This window comes from Notolepis coatsorum (assembly GCF_963971535.1).
Source record: "Notolepis coatsorum genome assembly, chromosome: 13".
NCBI classification, from domain to species: domain Eukaryota; kingdom Metazoa; phylum Chordata; class Actinopteri; order Aulopiformes; family Paralepididae; genus Notolepis; species Notolepis coatsorum.
This window is the reverse complement of record NC_140177.1, coordinates 87,969,458-87,991,286: the sequence shown is the minus strand read 5'-3', so window position 1 is coordinate 87,991,286 and position 21,829 is coordinate 87,969,458. Positions and strand designations below refer to the sequence as shown.

Sequence of the window (21,829 nt, the reverse complement as noted above, 5' to 3'; positions counted from 1 at the left end):
ACATTGATTGCCTAGAAATTCCATCTCCTAAGCGTATTTGACCATCGAAACGTGTATAGGTAATCGCGATGGTGATGCGATCACTTGGAATTATTCTTCTTGGAATACTTTTTGGCTAAGGTAAGGTACATTCTATGTCTATTTTACTGAATCTGAAATGTGTTTTTTTAACGATCACAGTTTTGTGTTTCACCGGACGAAAAACATGCTCGGCAAACACGATCATAGTTTTGAGTTAAAACGATTGCACATCATTGGCATCCCTCTGGCTTGGGCTGTGCATCGATCTAAGAAGTCCGGTCCGGGTTTTCCTTCTTGGGCATAAGTAACGTTATAAGTTATAACACACGGATTGGGGACTCTGGAGCACCGTGGATTCATGTGTTTTGGTGGATAAACGTTGGACAGGCGACCGCAATCAATATTTGGAATGGCGATCAGGAATTGGATTATTCTTTTTGCAGTACATCAGAGACGAGGTAAGGACTATACGTTACCAATCTTGCGTTGATCCGATGATTTTTTTCGCCACCATCGCGTGTCTGTAATGTACTGTGTAATATAAGCCGTTGGTGGCGCTCGAAGCATATAACCCCCCTATCCCCCCCCACCCTTTCGTGCGTGCATGATGAAACATAATACCGATAATCTAGCGTTTATTTCAGAATGATTCATAAATCAGGCAAGAAATGGCACGATTTCTAAGGAAATGCATTGAAGCGCTGTTTGCTGGAGTTTTAGGATTAGACAGGATCACTCTAAAACTATACTCATTATTCACCACGGTATAAAACGAAAATGTATGTATGAAAAAATTATCTGTTTTTTGCATGTTGACCGGAAGAAACTCACTGACAATCGACAATGTTTATTAGATCCATAGCTATAATATTTAATATAGGGGCGGTGGGGTGGCGTAGCGGAGATTGCACTCATCACCAATGCAAGAGGCTGCGGTCTCGACTCCCGGAGTCAGCATTGCCTGCGGCTTGTGCCAATCGTCATACTAACTCATTAGGCTGAGTTAGCGGGAGGGAAGTCGTGGGTGGTAATCTGGAATTGTGGACAGCGACGCCTACAGGTCAGGTCTGGGCGCCTGCTCAGCGAAAGGCAGGAAATGGTGAAGGCAGCGTGACCTCCCGCGCGTTACACTTCACCAATGAGAGTCCTCGCTGCCAGGTGAAAAGAGAGCCACTGGCTGTCTCCGCATGTGTCGGAGGAAGCATGTGGTAGACTTCAGGGTTCCCTTGTACCGACCACTAGGGGGAACATGCGCACAACGACCAGGTAGGGGAGGGGGGGAATTGGCATAACGACTAAATTGGGATGGGGAGAAAAAACATAGAAAGTCGGAGAAAAAGAGGATTAAAAAAATATATATATATTTTATATAGTTTTTAGCCCTGCAAACACCGCCTGGCCTTCTTACTACACGGTAAACGGCGACCTCTAGGCGCTGATTGAGTTAATGGTGCTATAGATAACGTTTTTATAATAATAATAATAATAATAATAATACTTGTTTTGTTTGTTTGTTTATTTACACATATAAAAACAATTACATATATAATACAATATAATCCACAAGGGATGTGTAGGAGAATTGCCTAAAAATAGCGCCTTTCAGAGGACCCAAGGTCGCTTTACATAAGGGGGGGGGGGGGGGGGAAGTAACAAATTAACAAACATAGTGGACAGACACAACATATACATATAAAGTGAGAAAGTTAGTGGTTGAAGGCCAGGTTGAAGAGGTGAGTTTTGAGCAGTTTTTTAAATGAGTCCAGAGTTGGGGCGGTGCGGAGTTCTGCGGGGAGGGAGTTCCAGAGGGTGGGAGCTGCCACACTCAAAGCTCTGTCCCCGAACGTCCGTAGTCTGGTTCGGGGGATGGAGAGCTGACCAGTGTCCGTGGATCGCAGGGACCGTGACTGAGTGTAGGGGTGGAGGAGGTCAGTGAGGTACTGAGGTGCCAGGGCGTGAAGGGATTTGTAGGTGAGCAGGAGGGTTTTGTAGGTGATGCGGGATTTGATGGGGAGCCAGTGGAGGTGGATGAGGATGGGGGTGATGTGCTGCCAGGGTTTGGTGCGGGTTAGAACCCTGGCAGCTGAATTTTGAACATACTGGAGCCTGTCCAGGGTTTTGCTTGGGACCCCGGACAGGACCCCGTTGCAGTAGTCCAGGCGGGAGGTGACGAAGGCGTGGATGAGGGTCTCAGCTGTGGTGTCGGAAAGTGATGGTCGGAGTCTGGTAATGTTTCGGAGGTGAAAGAAGGCGGATTTGGTGAGGGAATTGACATGGGATTGATAGGAAAGGGTGGAGTCCAGGATAACGCCCAGGTTGCGGACCTTAGGGGATGGGGAGATGGAGCAGCAGTCAATGTTGAGTGTGAGATCCCCAACCTTCCGGAGCAGGGCCTTGGGTGCCACAACCATGAGCTCGGTTTTATTGTTGTTGAGCTTGAGGAGATTAGATGACATCCAGGTTTTTATTTCGTGAAGGCAGTTGATAAGGGAGTGTGGGGGAGATGGGTGGATGGTTTGGTGGAGAGGTAGAGTTGAGTGTCGTCGGCATAGGAGTGGAAGCTGAGGCCATGGCGGCGGATGATCTGACCGAGGGGGAGCATGTAGATGGTGAATAGGATTGGGCCAAGTACGGAGCCTTGGGGGACGCCTTGGTTGACTGGGGCCGGGGTGGAACTGGAGTCGCCGATGGTGATATACTGTGTCCGGGTGGTGAGGTAGGATTGAAACCAGGAGAGTGCTGAGCCGGTGATGCCGAGGTTGTTGGATAGGCGGTTGAGGAGGATGGAGTGGGAGACTGTGTCGAATGCTGCAGAAAGGTCAAGGAGGATGAGGATGCTAATGTGGCCAGAGTCAGCTGCAAGGAGGAGGTCGTTGGTAATTTTGATGAGGGCGGTCTCTGTGCTGTGTTGAGTTCTGAAGCCGGATTGAAAAGGCTCATAGAGCTCATGGTTGGACATGTATTGTTGGAGTTGGGCGGCCACTGCTCTTTCCAAGATTTTGCTAAGGAAAGGAAGGTTGGAGATCGGACGGAAGTTGTTTAGCTCGTCTGGGTCGAGGCCGGGTTTCTTAATGATGGGGGTGACGGAGGCTGTTTTGAAGCAGGGGGGGACGAGACCAGATTCAAATGAGTTGATGATGTTGACCATGGTGGGGCAGAGAGCAGGGAGGCAGATCTTGACCAGGGTGGTAGGCATGGGGTCAAGTGAGCAGGTGGAGGCTTTGGCTGAGGCTATGAGCTTGACAACTTGGGGACCATTTACCGGGGAGAAGGAGGAGAGGCTGCATTGGGGGGGGGGGCACCCAGGGGGAGGAGCAGGTGAGGGGGAGGAGGGGGGCACTGCTAGCTGCTGGTAGATGGTATTGACCTTGTCCTGGAAAAAGACATGGAACCTGGAGCAGAGGTCGTGGGCACCAGATGGGCGGGGGGGGGTCGAGGGGGCGGAGTAGCCGGTTGATGGTGGAGAAGAGTGTCCTGGGGTGGTTTTGCTGGTTGCCGATGAGGGTGGAATAGTTTGTTTTGGCCTTGGTCACGGTGAGAGCTAGCTTGTAGGTCTGCACGTGGTCCTTGTAGGCCTCGAGGTGGACAGTGAGGCCAGATCTTCTATGGAGTCTCTCCAATTGGCGACCGACAGCCTTCAGGGTGTTTATGTAAAGTTATCATTAACACTTTGACTGCCGGAAAACGCTTTACAGCGTCCTTATATCAATATTTCAAAAATCTGCGATCGGATTCATATTTCCCCTCCGCTGGCCTGAGATCCACCAGAAGGACCCACTGAGCTCTCTGGCGGTTCAGGAGCGCCATCTGGTGGCCGATCGGCGCAATCGCCAAACAGGAAGTGCTATGGAGGTTGTGCTGGTCGACCATATTACTTCCGGGCACTCTGTTTGGCTCACGGGACTCGATCTCGACACTATACATAGCGATCGATTGCCAATAACTCGATAAACAACATGATTTGGACATATATACTATTATACAAGCTGGAAATGGACCCGATATTTCTACATACCATAATAGGTAAATGACTGTTCCACGCTCATCGCCCAACGGCGCGAGGAGGATACGGTAAGATTCAGCGTTATTTTTGATCGTATTCCATATAAACTGTTATGATGAACATATCACCCACACTAGATGAATGATATAACGCTGCCCACGGAATTATAAACGATCCCCCGCCCATCCGGTCATCATCAGATCATACGTAGATCATTCTAGAAGTACGTCCAATTGAAATTTTTTATATCGCCCCGATTGCCATCAAACTGTATTTCATCATCAATATAATGCATTTGGGGCTATATATCACGTTCTGGAGAAAGCTGCAGAAAGAGATGAAAACATACTTATACATTAGACCATACTTTACTATGAATATGTGAATGAAAAAGTTTAACGTTGCTACACAATGAACAATACATATAGGACTTTGAATGGGCCCTAATAATGGCAATGTAGCAATAGAATTAAAAAAGTTATAGCCATGCAAAGAAGGGGTACTTCTCCATAGACAAATAGAGCCGGCAACCTATGGTATATAATGAATTTAACCCATGGCACCCAAAGTGTTAAAAATGTTTTATATAATACATCCACAGAGCTTTTAGAAAGGTGCAGAATAAAAGTATAGTTTTCCCGTAGCCTGTAATACCCCCCCCCCCCCCCCCCCTCAGAAAAATCTACTTTGCATTTGATATATTGCAAATATATGCCATCACACACACTGGCATTTAAAGGGTTAGAATTATAAAATGAATATGTGGTGTTATGATCAGGGCTGAAGTTGAATAAAAGATTGTATTTTTTTCAATCTGACATTACAAAAAAACTGAAAATCCATCAAAATCAGTGTTGTTGCTAATCATACATATGCTAGCCTGTTTTTTAACAATAATTTGTGATGCCATCACAAACACTGGCATTTAAAGGGTACAAATTAAAAAATTCCTGCACCAGAATGCAGGAAATTAAGTCTTTGTAACAAAAAATGTCCTGGTGGGGGACCCCCTGCTTAAAAAGTGGCCTGACTGGGGCTATATTTTGCACTATATTTCCTGGCCTGAATGATTTCCCCAGTCCAGCCCTGGTTAAAACCTCCAATGCTTATTAGTGTGTGTGCGTTTGAACGTTTGCATGTTTCAACCATACATTTCCATTTATATAAAAAAAAAAAAAAAAAAAAAAAATTATAAATATGTAAGGGATAATGTCATTGTCGCAAAATAATTGACCAACACGGCGTTTATCTCGACAAGACGAGATAAAATGCAGACGCAGTTGTTCTGTTGGTCCTTAGCCCCTTCGTGACTTGCACATCGCAGTCACGAAGGGGCTAGTTGCTCCTGTCATCGCCGGCAGGTGTGTGGACTTGATTGCACCTGATGTAGTGCAGCTGTGCATAATGGTAAAGCTTAGCTTTCGTGACTGCGATCAAAATGATTGATTGTGATTGGTCAATATCGCTATGTTGCCCCTAACAGCGGTCATTATTGCGCATTGCCCATAGCAGCAGTGAATTATCGAGAAATAATTGACCGCTGTTAGGGGCAACCGAGCACTATTGACCAATCACAATCAAGCATTTTGGCAAATGTTAAAACGCCATGTAATAACTTATAATAACCCATGGGGGGGGGGGGGGTCATTTTCATGCCTACAATATTGTTTTGCAAGAGTGTGTTGTTCTTCTCAAATAGTGTCTCCCTCATTCTGGAATAAAACTCTCCTAATGACAGGCGGAAAAAAGCAGAACAGGACATTTTCAACGGAGTCATTGAGTCCAAACCAGGGATCCGCGGCTGTATTGTCTACACATCCCATCGCCTGGAAAGACCTTGGCCGTCACCTGGAAGGGGTCATGTGGTCCAAGTCAAGTTTGTAATCAATTTCATCTTAAATACTGGTGTATAAAACAGCTGTTCATAAAGGGTTTATACAAAAAAGGACACACTATAGATGCGAAGCCAACTAGTCTTGACAAAATGTGCAATGCATTTGACCTGCCACTATGGTAGGGTTCTAGGCCGTGACCAAAATAGTTGCATAGTAAGCTTTTTTGGGGGGGAAGAATGAGTTCATATTTGACTTGTTCGCAATAGTGCAAGTGGGGGGGGGGGGGGGTTGAATGGTTGTTTAAAACAGAGATGCAGTCATGTAATCTATTTTATCATAAGATTATATTTTGACATATCGCACTGGCATTGCTTATGTTTCTATTAATTGAGCATGGGAGGCATAAGGGTTGCAAATTGTAAGCACGTACTCAATAATTGATAACTTTAGCAATCAATTAATCAATTAATTGTAACTAAAAATACCAAACAACAAATGTATTTGTTTCCTCAATCAAAAGGTTTATTTCTACAGCTGCGACATATTGCATTCTCACAACATTGCATGGCATATGAAACATAGAAATGTAGAGGCCTAGATATATTAAAAGTTTTTATTAAAAACACTTTGTGTCGACTATATGTGGCTACAAAAAAGAAAAACATCACTCGCCACTCAGGCAAGTCAAAAGCATGTATTTAACAAACTCAAAAATTTTCTAAACACGGTTTTATAGTTTTATATTAACTTAATAAAAACTAAAAAAGGAGAGAGAATGATCAGTTATAAACGTGGAGCCAGCCGAGGGTGTGGATGATGGAGAGAAAGGAGCAAGCTGCCACACGTGGGTCTCTACTCTCGTCTTTCCTCTGCCCCTGACTTGTTGAGTAATGTTCTCGTCTCAATCCAGTGTGACTAATTCTGGCTCTTGCCATGTCCCAATCCTGGTTAAAATGAATAAAATATAAAATCACCCCCATCTCGACCATATGTCTAAATAAGGCGTACGCTTGTGCTCTACACATGCCATTCAAATGTCATCCTACAGGGACCAGCTATAGCCTAGTGTAGATAGTGACAGTCCATTGTAGACAACTCTAACCCAACACACCTGTAGTGACAGATGACCCAAAACATTGAGCCTCTTCCGACTGCTTTTCAGTGCTTACAGGAAAATAATCGCTCAATGGAGGAGAATGAAATAGTTATCCAGTTCAACGGTGAAAGAGGAACCCCCCCCCTGTGTTATTTATCTACCGGTATATTTCATTTTCTAAATGACTTCACTTCATTCAGCCACTGCTTATGGCAGAATATAAAGAACATAAAAGAAAGAAATAGAAAGAAATGTACTGGTGACACCTACTGAGAAGGTTGGTTGTACCAGTGCCACTAGCGGGGAAGCAAGTCTAGAGCCCTGCGCTAGGGGCAGAGTGATTAACCATGAGTGAGTGACTGCATGGATGAACGAATGACATTGCCAGTCATAGAGGTGCTTCACATTCTAAAATGTTTTTTTTTTGTCTATCCTATCCCTTTCCTTAACCTTACTGGTCACAGTCAAGGTCTTTCCTTTAACCCTAACCTTACTGGTCACAGTCGAGGTCTTTCCTTTAACCCTAACCTTACCAGTCACAGTCGAGGTCTTTCCTTTAACCCTAACCTTACTGGTCACAGTCAAGGTCTTTCCTTTAACCCTAACCTTACCAGTCACAGTCAAGGTCTTTCCTTTAACCCGAACCTTACTGGTCACAGTCAAGGTCTTTCCTTTAACCCTAACCTTACCAGTCACAGTCAAGGTCTTTCCTTTAACCCTAACCTTACTGGTCACAGTCAAGGTCTTTCCTTTAACCCTAACCTTACCAGTCACAGTCAAGGTCTTTCCTTTAACCCTAACCTTACCGGTCACAGTCGAGGTCTTTCCTTTAACCCTAACCTTACCGGTCACAGTCGAGGTCTTTCCTTTAACCCTAACCTTACTGGTCACAGTCGAGGTCTTTCCTTTAACCCTAACCTTACTGGTCACAGTCGAGGTCTTTCCTTTACCCTAACCTTACTGGTCACAGTCGAGGTCTTTCCTTTAACCCTAACCTTACTGGTCACAGTCGAGGTCTTTCCTTTAACCCTAACCTTACTGGTCACAGTCGAGGTCTTTCCTTTAACCCTAACCTTACCAGTCACAGTCAAGGTCTTTCCTTTAACCCTAACCTTACCAGTCACAGTCGAGGTCTTTCCTTTAACCCTAACCTTACCAGTCACAGTCAAGGTCTTTCCTTTAACCCTAACCTTACCAGTCACAGTCGAGGTCTTTCCTTTAACCCTAACCTTACTGGTCACAGTCGAGGTCTTTCCTTTAACCCTAACCTTACCAGTCACAGTCAAGGTCTTTCCTTTAACCCTAACCTTACTGGTCACAGTCGAGGTCTTTCCTTTAACCCTAACCTTACCAGTCACAGTCAAGGTCTTTCCTTTAACCCTAACCTTACCAGTCACAGTCGAGGTCTTTCCTTTAACCCTAACCTTACTGGTCACATTCGAGGTCTTTCCTTTAACCCTAACCTTACTGGTCACAGTCAAGGTCTTTCCTTTAACCCTAACCTTACCAGTCACAGTCAAGGTCTTTCCTGTAACCCTAACCTTACTGGTCACAGTCGAGGTCTTTCCTTTAACCCTAACCTTACCAGTCACAGTCGAGGTCTTTCCTTTAACCCTAACCTTACTGGTCACAGTCAAGGTCTTTCCTTTAACCCTAACCTTACCAGTCACAGTCAAGGTCTTTCCTTTAACCCTAACCTTACTGGTCACAGTCAAGGTCTTTCCTTTAACCCTAACCTTACCAGTCACAGTCAAGGTCTTTCCTTTAACCCTAACCTTACTGGTCACAGTCAAGGTCTTTCCTTTAACCCTAACCTTACCAGTCACAGTCAAGGTCTTTCCTTTAACCCTAACCTTACCGGTCACAGTCGAGGTCTTTCCTTTAACCCTAACCTTACCGGTCACAGTCGAGGTCTTTCCTTTAACCCTAACCTTACTGGTCACAGTCGAGGTCTTTCCTTTAACCCTAACCTTACTGGTCACAGTCGAGGTCTTTCCTTTAACCCTAACCTTACTGGTCACAGTCGAGGTCTTTCCTTTAACCCTAACCTTACTGGTCACAGTCGAGGTCTTTCCTTTAACCCTAACCTTACTGGTCACAGTCGAGGTCTTTCCTTTAACCCTAACCTTACCAGTCACAGTCAAGGTCTTTCCTTTAACCCTAACCTTACCAGTCACAGTCGAGGTCTTTCCTTTAACCCTAACCTTACCAGTCACAGTCAAGGTCTTTCCTTTAACCCTAACCTTACCAGTCACAGTCTTTCCTTTAACCCTAACCTTACTGGTCACAGTCGAGGTCTTTCCTTTAACCCTAACCTTACCAGTCACAGTCAAGGTCTTTCCTTTAACCCTAACCTTACTGGTCACAGTCTTTCCTTTAACCCTAACCTTACCAGTCACAGTCAAGGTCTTTCCTTTAACCCTAACCTTACCAGTCACAGTCGAGGTCTTTCCTTTAACCCTAACCTTACTGGTCACAGTCGAGGTCTTTCCTTTAACCCTAACCTTACTGGTCACAGTCGAGGTCTTTCCTTTAACCCTAACCTTACCAGTCACAGTCAAGGTCTTTCCTTTAACCCTAACCTTACTGGTCACAGTCAAGGTCTTTCCTTTAACCCTAACCTTACTGGTCACAGTCGAGGTCTTTCCTTTAACCCTAACCTTACTGGTCACAGTCGAGGTCTTTCCTTTAACCCTAACCTTACTGGTCACAGTCGAGGTCTTTCCTTTAACCCTAACCTTACCAGTCACAGTCAAGGTCTTTCCTTTAACCCTAACCTTACTGGTCACAGTCGAGGTCTTTCCTTTAACCCTAACCTTACTGGTCACAGTCGAGGTCTTTCCTTTAACCCTAACCTTACTGGTCACAGTCGAGGTCTTTCCTTTAACCCTAACCTTACCAGTCACAGTCAAGGTCTTTCCTTTAACCCTAACCTTACTGGTCACAGTCGAGGTCTTTCCTTTAACCCTAACCTTACCAGTCACAGTCAAGGTCTTTCCTTTAACCCTAACCTTACTGGTTACAGTCTAGGTCTTTCCTTTAACCCTAACCTTACCAGTCACAGTCAAGGTCTTTCCTTTAACCCTAACCTTACTGGTCACAGTCGAGGTCTTTCCTTTAACCCTAACCTTACCAGTCACAGTCAAGGTCTTTCAGTCAATGCTTGTAAAAAAAATAGGTGTTGTCGGCTGATGTGAACTGGGTAGTTTTATGAAATTTAGACATCCATCGTAAGCCCTGGGTCTCCTCTTTCTCTGGACTACAACAATTTCATGAGTGCTTCCTGTTCTACCGCCTAAATCATCAGATTTCCGCTGCGATGCTAACAGCACTTAAAATCATTGCTAAACAAACATAGCGCTGAAAATATACACTTTGACTGCTGTTTTGACAGGGTTAGAGTCTTTACTCTTGGCTACATTTGAAACAGAAACACAACATCACTTAATACGGACTGTATTGATCTATTTGTGCAACGTTAAATAGATCTCGGCCCGGTACCCTAACCTTACCAGTCACATTCGAGCAATGGAATCAAGACAGTGCCATCCCTAACAAGACCTCAATGACTCCGCTTAGCAGCCACAGTGAGTGAGTGAAGGAACATGGGTTGTTGTGTAGATGGAGGGATGTATGGAGGAATGACTGATGAATGGAGGAGACAGTGTTGTAGTACTCGAGTCCGAGTCCTGGACTGATTTTCAGGACTTGTGACTAGACATGGACTTGATCACTGATGACTCGGACTCGAGCATTGACTGCATTTGTACTCGGAAGGTGCAGACGAGAACTCTTGACTTGTTAACTAGATATTGATGGCTAGTGCATTTGTTTGGCTATTGTGTCACAAAGTAAATAAAGTGTCACAAAGTAAATAAAATCCCTTTGAAATGGTGACCGCTGGGCGGCTAGGTGGCGCAGTGGGCAAGGCGCTCGCCACCAACGCAGGAAATGCTGGGTTCGAGCCCAGCTCTCGGCGTTGCTACCAGCTTGGCTGGTCGTTCATACTAATACAATTGGCAGTATTAGGGGGTGGGAAGCTGGTGGGTGGGGATCGGACGTTGTGGACAGCGACTCCTACAGGTCGGTTGGTGCGCCTGCGCAGTAGAATCAGGAAGCGACGAGGGCGGCGTGTCCCTCCCACGCAGACCCTCGCCGCTGAGAGATCGCGACGGCTGCCTCCTCGAGTACCGGAGGGGACACGTGATGCAAGGCTTCGTCCACATTGCAGCCGGCTTGTGGGAGGCATGGCCTAACAGCGTTCGAGACAGGGGAGGGTAGAATTGGACAATACGAAATTGGGGAAGGGAGAGAAAAAAAATTAAAAATGGGGAGAAAAGGTAGATAAAAAAGAAAAATAAATAGTGACCGCTGTGTCATTTATGTTTAATGTACTCTTTGACTGCCAGAGTGGAGGTGACTCAACCTTGATGACTTGGACTCGGACTAGGGTAATGGGAACTCCAGTCTGCTTTGGTTACTCGGACACTGGGGACTCGAGACTCGACCTCGAGATTTAATGACTCGACTACAACACTGGGAGGAGCAGGTAAAGGAGGAGTCGTTCCTACCAGGGGTGATACAGTTAGAGTCGAAGCGGGCCTCAGTGGGAAGCACCTCTCCTTTATCCAGAGCTTTCTTGATCTTGTCCTCCGCTTCTTTGGCTGACCTGAAACACAAGTACGTGCGCACACACACACAACACACAACACACACCACACACCACACACCACACATACAACAAAATATCACAATACAAAAACTTGACGATATGCATGCATTGTGTACTTATGTATTATGTTATGTATGTATTGTACTTATATGTATACACTGTACGTTTTATACATTTTAAACTAAATAAAGTCCAAATAAAAGATTTTTGGCCAAATAAAGTCCACCTGTGCAGGAGAGAAGTTGTATGCTGCCATTATGTCCACGGAGCCGTGCAGCAGAAAGTGTGAAGGTTGTTCAGATAGTGAAAGTCCTGGACTATCTCCTCTACGCTCTAGTTAGCTTCTTTTTTCTTTTTTTACATGTTGAATCTTAACAAGATTGTGAACCCAATATCGTGTATCATATCGAATCGTGAGCCGAGTGAATCGTCACATCCCCAACGACTTGCTTCCCTCTAGTGGTCGGCAAATAGTTATTGGCGCTTTGAAGGTTGGAAAAAGCTCCCTCCCTACCCCTCCATTCAAGTCAAGTACCTGAATCGCCTTCCTCTTTGCTGGTTCATCTTTGCCCTGGGAGCCACTCCATCCACGGCCATGAAGAACACCTTGCGTGGCTTGATGATCCTAAAGAGCACTTCCAGGTAGTGAAATATATCGGCAAAGATTTTCTCCTCAGAGATACGGAAGTGGACGTCCTCATCGTTGGGGTGGGAACACTGGTGGATGATCCCATTCATGTCCAGATAGAGGTTGTCGAATTCAGGAATCTGCCAAAGAGAGGAGGAATTTGATGAGGAAACTGTGTGTGTGCGTGTGATAAATGTGTCATGATAAATAAACTCATGACAACACTGGTACATTTTACAAAATTATGCTCAATATCTGTAGAGCACTTACTTTGATATTTAACATTATGTGGCTACATTGATCAGCTGTGTGTGCGTCTGTTTTTAATTAATTTTTGGGTTTTATTTCTATTAGTAAAAACAAAGCATATGCCAGTGGGGGTGGTGGGCAAGTAATGTACTCTGTGGACGTCTGAACACAGAGTAACACCAACTACTACCACAGCAAGTCTAGTGTGTGTTTGAGGGGCCGAGAGACCGAGACAGAGATGGGGGACAGATTGGAAAAGAGGGAGTAGATGGTGAGATAATGAGAGAATGGAGAGTGAAAGAGACAGGAAGAGAAAGGGTAAAGAGTGGAGAGATGGCAGGAGATAAGGAAAGGGGGAGGGAGGAGCAGAGAGGCTAGGTCTTAGTTGACTAGGACCGCCACCTCTTACGTGATTCATCGATTTGGTTTAATCTTGGTCGACTAAGATTTGTAAGTGCTTGATTTAAAGAGGTCCTTCTGCATGATTGCATCTGGGAAACTAATAGTTTACAGATTTGCCAATGAAATCAACTATATTCAATTAGTCACATAACAAAAGATAAAACTGGATATGAGAGAGAAGAGAGGAGGGACATGGGTGGGAAGAGGACACAGGGACAGGGGGGGTGAGTGTCAGAGCAGTGTATCAAATTCGACTGACTTTCAGCTGTACTGATTATTCTGGGAGGAATCATATTGGCAGAGCAGAAGAACTGAGGTCAACCAAGGGTGTATACTGTAAAACTAAGAAGGTGAGTAAATCAGTAGATAGTATACTAGATAGTAGATAGTATATTGGTGTGGTGTATTTGTGGCGGCCTGTCACAATATCTGACAGACCCACCACATAGATTTCCACTCATTATGTCTTTACACAGTTCTTGGTTGCATGAAGTTGCAATATGCTGTTGATCGTTTGGAAAGTACAACGTTGCATTGCATTTTTGCAGGTGACCTGCCATGCCAAAATTAGGCTTCCTATGGGTTTCCCTAGTTGAAGTTACCTGCTGGTCATTTTTGCATGGCCTGTCACCGGGTTGCTTGATTGATTGATTGATTGATTGATTGATTGAAAACTTTATTAACAGATTGCAGAATGGGTACAATACAGTACAGCTCAATACACACAATTGTTAAGATAAGAGATAAGATATTCCTTTATTGATCCCCTTGGGGAAATTCAGGCATCATAGCAGCATGGGGGGAGGGGGGGGGGGGGGGGGGGGGGGAGTACAGGTAGTAAAACAACACAGTATACAGGTAGTAAAAAACAACACAGGCAGTGTAAACAATTTGATCAATATGGTCAATATAATTTACTATCTGACTAGCTGAGGAATATTCACATTATTCACAGTGTCACATAAGGTGCAGTATGCATGTATGGGATGCAGACCAGAGAAAGACTTTCGTCTTGTTTACATCAGGGTCCCCCATTTTCAATTCATCAGGACATATATGACATACATGACATACAGTACTACTGATACATCTATACATTTATGACATACCAGATTTGCAAATGCAGTACAGTTTGTGATACAAAAAGAGTCCAGAAAAGAGAGTATATACATTTGACGTAAAAACTGTACATTGGAGGAGGTTGGGTGGGGTTGTGTGGGGGGGGGGGGGGGGGGGGGGGGTGGGTAGGGAGGGGTTGGGGGGGGGGAACACTGTACAACATTACAAGCAAAACTGTACATTGGGATATTGACAACCATACTAGGTAATTTACATTGGAGGGGGTTGGGGGGGGGGGGGGGCACTGTACAAACAAGCAGCAAAACTGTACATTGGAATATTGACAACCATACTAGGTAAAACTAAATTACTGTACATTGGAGGGGGTTGGGTTAGGACATTTACAGGGGCCAGTTTCGAATTGCAGTCTCCCGTAGGTGTTCCTTGAGAGTGGTTTTGAAAGTGGGTAGTAGTGATTCACATTCCTTTACAGCTTTGGGTAGGGCGTTCCACATTGATGTGGCATAATTGCGAAACGTGTTTAGTCCCTTCTTTGAGCCGAATCTGGGTTTAACATGATTTTATTGGAGCTCCCTCTGGTGTTGTGATCGTGGTATTCACTGACCTTTGGGAAGTATTTTGACATGAACATGCGTACCTTGGCCGTGTAGTGTATCTTGTAGACCAGGCCCATTGCAAGTTGTTGTACTCTGTCGTCTACTCTAAGCCATCCTACAGTAGGTTGTCAAAGTGGGCAGGGGTGAGGTGGGTTCTAGGAGTAAGGTCAAGCATTAGTCTCTGACCAGTTTGTTTTGAGATGTTTGTAATTTTGTTTTTAGCGCCTTTGAGGTGCTTTGGTACCATGAGGTGCAAGCATAGTCGTAGTACCCTTGAATGAGTGCTCCTGCCAGAGTCTTCAGGGTATTCCTGTTTACCAGAGAGGAGATCCGGTACAAGAATCGAGTTTGTTGATTGACTTTATGTTATTACATTGGATGGATGCCATTTTGTCACAGGAGAGATTAGCCTCTAGGATGGAACCCAGGTAGGTAATATCATCTTTCCTTTCCACTGTAACTGAGAAGCTGTCGGTCTTGCTGAGTTTGTTATTTGAACCGAAGAGAATGGACTCTGTTTTGCCCATGTGTAATGATAGTTTGTTATCAGCGAGCCATATGCAGATTCTGCCTAGTTCCGAGCTGAGGGTTTTTTCAACCTGTAACTTGTTCTTGTCAGAGACCAGCAGGGCTGAGTCGTCCGCAAACAGGAACAAGTTGCAGTCACAAGATGACGACATGTCATTTGCATAAATTAGGAACAGTAGCGGTCCTAGTATGCTTCCTTGTGGAACATCACAACTCACTGTGAGGGGGGGGGGGTAGGGTACCGTTTACCTCCACCATCTGTTCCCTCCCCTCAAGGTAGGATTGCATCCAGCTCACTGATAGACTATCAAAACCAATTGCTTTTAGCTTGTCAATCAGAATGGAGTGATTGACAGTGTCGAAGGCCTTTCATAGGTCCAGCATGACCATGCCGCAGTATTTGCCTGCGTCCACCTCTTGTTTGATGTGGTCGTTCAAATAGAGAAGGCATGTGTCAGTGGAGTGGGATGTTCTGAAGCCAGATTGGAATTCGTAGATTAGATTTTTTTCCGCTAGGTACTTTTCGACCTGTTCGTAGACAATTTTTTCCATGACTTTCGAGATGGAGGTGAGAATAGAAACAGGGCGGTAGTTGCCTGGGTCTAATTTGCTGCCCTTTTTGTGCAGAGGGGTCACTAGCAACTTCCAAGGTAGTGACAAAGGCAACGCCAACAACATAATGTCACAAAGCATGCAGCCAGTGTGACCGCGGCGTTGGCCAACAGAGAGGTTGACGTTGTAAGTGACAGTCAACCGGCTGATGACGACACAGGAGTGAAGTGCTCCTCTTGTACTCGTCATACTGGCCGCTGACTTGCACCCTGACGTCACGCCACAAAGAGTTCACACAGGGTGCTGCTCAACACTTCCAGGGTAAAAGTTGCAACCATTGCAAGATGAACAATTGTTAACAATGTCGTTAAGTCTCCATTCAGATGACGAGCTGACTGGAGTGAATTGTTGCTCAGAATATTCTCCTTTCCCATGAAACAGCCTAGTGGGTCAAAGATTACTCGTTAGCTTCCAAGCTAGCCAGCTTTCAAACCCAATACTACCGACATGCCGCTAACGTTAGGTCGAGTTGTTGTATTAACGTTATGTTAGATGATCTTGCTTAAATAATTGAGAAAACTATAAACGGCCCAGATCAGTTGTCCAGGCACTGCGTGGAACGCAGCTCTCACGGCCCGCTATATTTAGGTTGATGATAGCCAACAGCAAGCTAATGCTAAGCTAACGCCAAGCTTCAATATCTTACCTGATGTTCCTTCACAACTTCACTGAGACACGGGTATCGCTCCGAAATCCATCTGTAAAACTTCGGCACTCCCATTTTAACCGTAAATTCGCACTATACAGATCAATTCAACAAAATGCCAAAAGGGTCGAGATATGTTTGGTTAACATGAGAAGTTGCTTTCAGCTACAACGGAATCGGGGTTTTGTCGCTCAAACTGTCTGGTTCGTCTGGCGGTCCCTGGTCCCGTTGTTAAAACACTCCGGGTGGAATGGTGACTCAACAGCGCAGTGTTTTCTTGACCCGGCGAACAATATCGAACGCACCTAGCTCAACACTCCTGAAATAATTAAGCAATAATACTAACTTATAATAGTATTATTGCTTTTATACAGCAAGTTGCACCTTCGGGAAAAATATAGGATGAATACAGACAATTCTAGGGTATTTTATATTGATTTCAGTTAACTGTGCCTAGAAATTATTTTCCTAGCCATGAATGAATGAAAACTGTATTTAACAGATTGCAGAATGGGTACAATACAGTACATCTGACATCTGACAGTACATTATGACATCATACTGTGACATCACAAATGTTCTAGAATGTTTGATTATGACATCATATATTGTGACATCACTGTAAATGTCCTAACCCAACCCCCTCCAATGTACAGTAAACGACCAAGTATGGTTTTGTCAATATTCCAATGTACAGTTTTGCTTGCAGTTGTACAGTGTCCCCCACCCACCCCTCCTACTCCAGACTGCAAGAATCAGACCATCACCCTACCATGTGAAGGTGTTCAAGCATGATGGAATCCTGAAATTGAATGGCTCTTACATCCTCAGCATCAGACCAGGCAAAAAAGCTGGAGATCCGACTGTACATCATTTGCGAGCTTTTCAGTTTAGCAGTGATGGCAAGGTCCATTACAAGCTATTCTTCTCGGAGAACTCCTGGGAAGCACTGCCACAGAGGGTCCAGGTGCCAAACGAGCCGATGACATGGATTAGAATGTTTCCACATGCTCTGCCAATCACAGAGAGGAAGTGTCAGGACCTTCAGTCCATGAAACATGTCATGCCCACAGAGTGTCATCACTTCTTCGATAATTTGCCACATAAATAGGCATCAATCAATAGCTCTGCAAAGAAGAGCTGAAGGGAGAAGTGAGGAGAGGAACATGCCTCCCAGTGTTTGATTTTCCTGCCATTTGTTTGATTTTGAGTGATTTAACTACAATAAAAACCCAGTAAAGAAGAGCTGGGGGGAGAAGTGAGGAGAGGAACATGCCTCCTCAGTGTTTGATTCACCTGGCATGTTTGATTTAGCCAAGAGTAATGTAGGAGCCAAAGCTATATATTTAGGTTATTGTATTATATGAATGTTTATTTTTATAACCTTACATTGAAACGGCATTAGGAATATTGATTGGATTTAGATAAAGTCATTGAACCGGCTTATTTGTCATAATAGAACATTCTACAACATTTGTGATGTCACAGTATGATGTCATGACCGAACATTCTAGAACATTTGTGATGTCACAGTATGATGTCATGATCGACCGTTCTGGAACATTGGTGATGTCACTGTATGATGTCATAACCGACATTCTAGAACATTTGTGTCTCTATATATAGTCCACAATTCTCTCTTGAGGGGGAGGGGGGAGTGAGGAAATTAGGTGTGTTCGAGTTGCCCAAACTCATTGACGAGCAATTAGGTGAGGTAAAGTACGCGAGAGTTTTGGGGGATGGGAATCTGGCCGTAGGGTTTGTTAGTGAGGAGCAGGTGGAGAGGGCTAGGAAGATGAGGAGCATTAGTGGGGTGGGTATAAGTAAGGTAGTGATAGTAGGGGAGAAGAGGGAGGGGGGATGTAAGGGGGTGATAGCTGGGGTACCGGTCGAGGTTATAGTAGAGCAGCTGGTGGGGGGACGTGCGTAATGGCATAGTTAAGAGTGCAGAAAGGATGAAGAGGGGAGCAGATAGGATAGTGACGGAGACGGTAGTGATTAAGTTTGAGGGTGGGGTTGTTCCTAGTGAGGTGTTTGTAGGGCATAGGATGTTTAGGGTTAGGGAATTTGTTCAGAGTCCTCTTAGGTGTTATAGGTCCCAGGAGTTTGGCCATATAGCTATTACGTGTAGGAAGGGACAGAGGTGTGCTAGGTGTGGCGGGGAACATGACTATGGGAAGTGTGGAGAGGGAGTGAAGCTGAAGTGTTGTAGTTGTGGTGGGGAGCATAGTGTAGCATTTAGGGGGTGTGTGAGGTGATGAAGAGGGAGGTCGTGGTTCAGAGAGTGAGAAGGGAGGGTAAGATATCGTATGCAGAGGCGGCTAGGAGGGTAGGACAGGGAAGTCAAGATAGGGTGCAGGGGGTTGGAGAAGGGCATTTGGCAGAGAGGGTAGAGCAGGAGGATAGAGAGAGGGTATGGGAGGAGAAATTTGGTATTGTGGCCTTCGTAGCAGGGGTAGTTAATGTTACGGCAGAGATTAAAGGTAGAACAGATAGGGTAAATGATTGTTAGGATAGCGGTTCAACATTTGGGAATGGAAGGTCTGAAATGGGAGGAGGTGGTTAGGGAATTGGATAAGGGGGTTGTGAGGGACCAAGCAGTCCAGAATAAGATCGCAAGGGGGCAAGGAGTGTCTCGCAGAGGGGGGCTCAGTCAGGAAGTAGCAGCATTAGCTGCACTCCATTGGACAATGTATTGTAGGGGATGACGGATTCCAGTAGACTGCGGGAAATTCAAAAGAAGAAAGAAGAAGAAGAAGAAGAGCTCATCAAAAGAACTGCGGAGGGCAGTAATACGCCATGATGCGTCTACACTGCCGGAAATTCAAAAGAAGAAGAAGAAGAACAGGCAGTGTGTAGCTTGAAACAGTGCTGAGCAGTACTGAACAGATAGACTAAACAACATAGACTGAAGCCTGCATTTCTCAACCAAGGTGCCAAGCCGACCGTTTTGCTGTGGAAAGAGCCGGCAAGTTGATTTACGGCTTTCCAGTGTGGAGGAATTTTCATGTGTCGAGTCGGCGGTGATTTTGGAGACTGGGAAAATACAGTTATCTTACCTTGTAGTAGTAACGTGAATATTTAGGAAAATAGCTTTAGGATCACTTCTTTAAAGAAAGACTTCGCTGTGGAAGAGAAATAAACCATTTGGATATCTTTGTTTTACACTGGAGCGGCTGTGGACAGCATTTTTCGTTATCAACGAACGTACTACTCACGAGTAAGCAACTTTAACCAGTAGAGTGGAACGTCGGCCCTCATAAGTGATTTGAGTTGTAACTGTTGAGTTTGTTTTATTGAATTAAAGGGCCAACCACGGCCAAACTGCCCTCTGTCTCCTGAGTCACTGCGTGCCCTGCTAGTGTGGCTTATCCTTCCCCATTGTCTGTCAAATAAGTGGGAATAAAAGAAGTGACACGTTTTGCCCAAGTCACTTACTCAGGAAGTAATTTAAAATGCCTCAAGTCACAACGGCATGTTCGTAAATTCATTTATTCATTTATTCCTTTTATGTTACATAATTGATAGACATCGTTATTTTTATGTTAATTGTCTTCTATTGTCATAACATTTTTGTGTGAAATTATCAATAAATATAAATAATATATTCTATATATGGTTCAGTTTATTATGTTTCCTGAAAAACGAGAAATTATGACTTAGGCCACTATTTTAAGAAGGCAACGATATATAGCGTTGGCTCATCTACCCCGGCCCCTAATTGTACTTCTAATCTAGAGACAATTACTAACAACAAAAAAACAAGGAGCTAAACCAAACACTATTTTAACGAAAGGTTATCCTATAACCTAGTTATATGAATACTGGCTGAGTGTCTCGCTCTTTGCCATATTGAGATATATCTTTATCTCCAGCACCTACTGTGCTTCATTAACGAAAACAATGCACCCATGCACTTGACCAGGCCCCGCCCCAGTGTCCCCCTATAAGACACCGGACATGGTCACACTCACCCTTCCTCGGGAAAAAGTTTCCATCATAGAAAACCTAACCAAAGGACCTCAGGGCGCGCTAAGAGCAAGACGCTCAGCCAGTATTCATATAACTAGGTTATAGGATAACCTTTCGTTATATAGCATTACTGGCATCGCGTCTCGCTCTTTGCCATATTGAGATATGGGGCAGAGCAGACGCGTGGCCCGACAAATGTACCCCCTGAGGGCCCGCAAGCCCTACCACCAGGGGGAGGGGAGTCTCGTCCACCCGCTCTTCCTAGTGAAAAGGGTGCGGCAGTCAACTCCACCAAAGTGCGGAAAAAGAGGGAACCAGAGACCCCTAAAAACGCACAGCACAGGCGGGACCACGTGTGACACATCACCCCGTGGCACACACCCACACACCCCAGCTAACCCACGAAAGGTGGGACGCAGGGGTGGTCCCAAACCTCAGAACCGCCTGAGAGACAGAACCCCCAGTCATGTCCATGAGGTAAAACCCAACGAAGGGACCCGGGGAGGACCAAGAGGCCGCAGCACAGATGTCCTCCACGAGGCCCCCCCTAACAAGGCGGCAGAGGCCGCCACTCCACGAGTGGAGTGCGCCCTGACACCCCCAGGGGGGGCCAGCCCAGCCAACGTGTAGCAAAGGGCAATGCCCTCACACAACCAATGTGACAGGCGCTGCTTGGACAGTGCCTTACCAGCACGAGGGCCACCGTAACAAACAAAAAGTTGATCAGCAGCCCTGAGATCCCGAGTCCTACTGAGGTAAACCCTCAAGCACGGACAGGACATGACAGGTGAAGGCTCGCCTCTAACTCACCAGCGTGAGGAGGTGGATGAAACGCCTGAATCACAATATCCCTGGAGCGAAAAGAGCTCCGGATATTCCTTGGCACGAAGACTGGATTAGGCCTCAGAGTCGCACCGCTATTGGCAAGAATAGACAAGCACTCAGGCCGCACCGAGAGAGCACACAGCTCACCCACGCGCTTAGCGGAGGTGATGGCCAGTAGGAACGCAGTCTTGAAGACAGCTGCTCCAGCGACGCCTGCTCAAGAGGCTCAAACGGGGCCTCAGACAACCGGCCGAGGACCAGTTGGAGGTCCCACTCGGAGACAGAGAACGTTCCACCGGCTTGAGACGCCGAGCGCCAAGCAGGAACGTCCCATGAGAGGGTGGCTGAACAACGTTCCGCCCCCACACTCGACCATACGCCACTCCCCAGCGTAAGCCGCGGTAGAGGCCGGAGCGCACGCGTACCGGATAGCGTCAACCACAGAATAGTCAAGACGCATCCCCACCAGATTCACACTGACAGCAGCCAAGCCTAGAGGCTGCCCCAGAACAGGAAGGCAGAACAGAGTTCCGCGTGCCTGAGAGAGGGCCCGCGGTGACCGCGGAACAGGCCACGGCGGGGCCACACAGAGCTGAATCAGGGCCGGGGACCACACAGCTGAGCCCTGGCCCGGCACGACCAGAACCAAGTCCTGCGCTCCCGA

At 45.7% G+C, this 21,829-nt stretch overlaps 1 protein-coding gene across 1 annotated transcript in view; it reads right to left on the bottom strand.

Annotated features, from left to right (window-relative positions):
- The window catches only part of xrn1 (5'-3' exoribonuclease 1), a 151,115-nt gene extending 134,553 nt beyond the window's left edge, over window positions 1-16,562 (bottom strand). Inside the window, exons 1-3 of the mRNA XM_084327733.1 lie at window positions 16,369-16,562; window positions 12,163-12,395; window positions 11,527-11,624 (exon numbers count right to left, since the gene is read on the bottom strand). Coding sequence (XP_084183859.1) covers window positions 11,527-11,624; window positions 12,163-12,395; window positions 16,369-16,443 — 406 coding nt within the window. The 5' untranslated portion in view covers window positions 16,444-16,562. The remainder of the gene's footprint in view (window positions 1-11,526; window positions 11,625-12,162; window positions 12,396-16,368) is intronic.
- Between the last annotated feature and the right edge of the window lie 5,267 nt (window positions 16,563-21,829).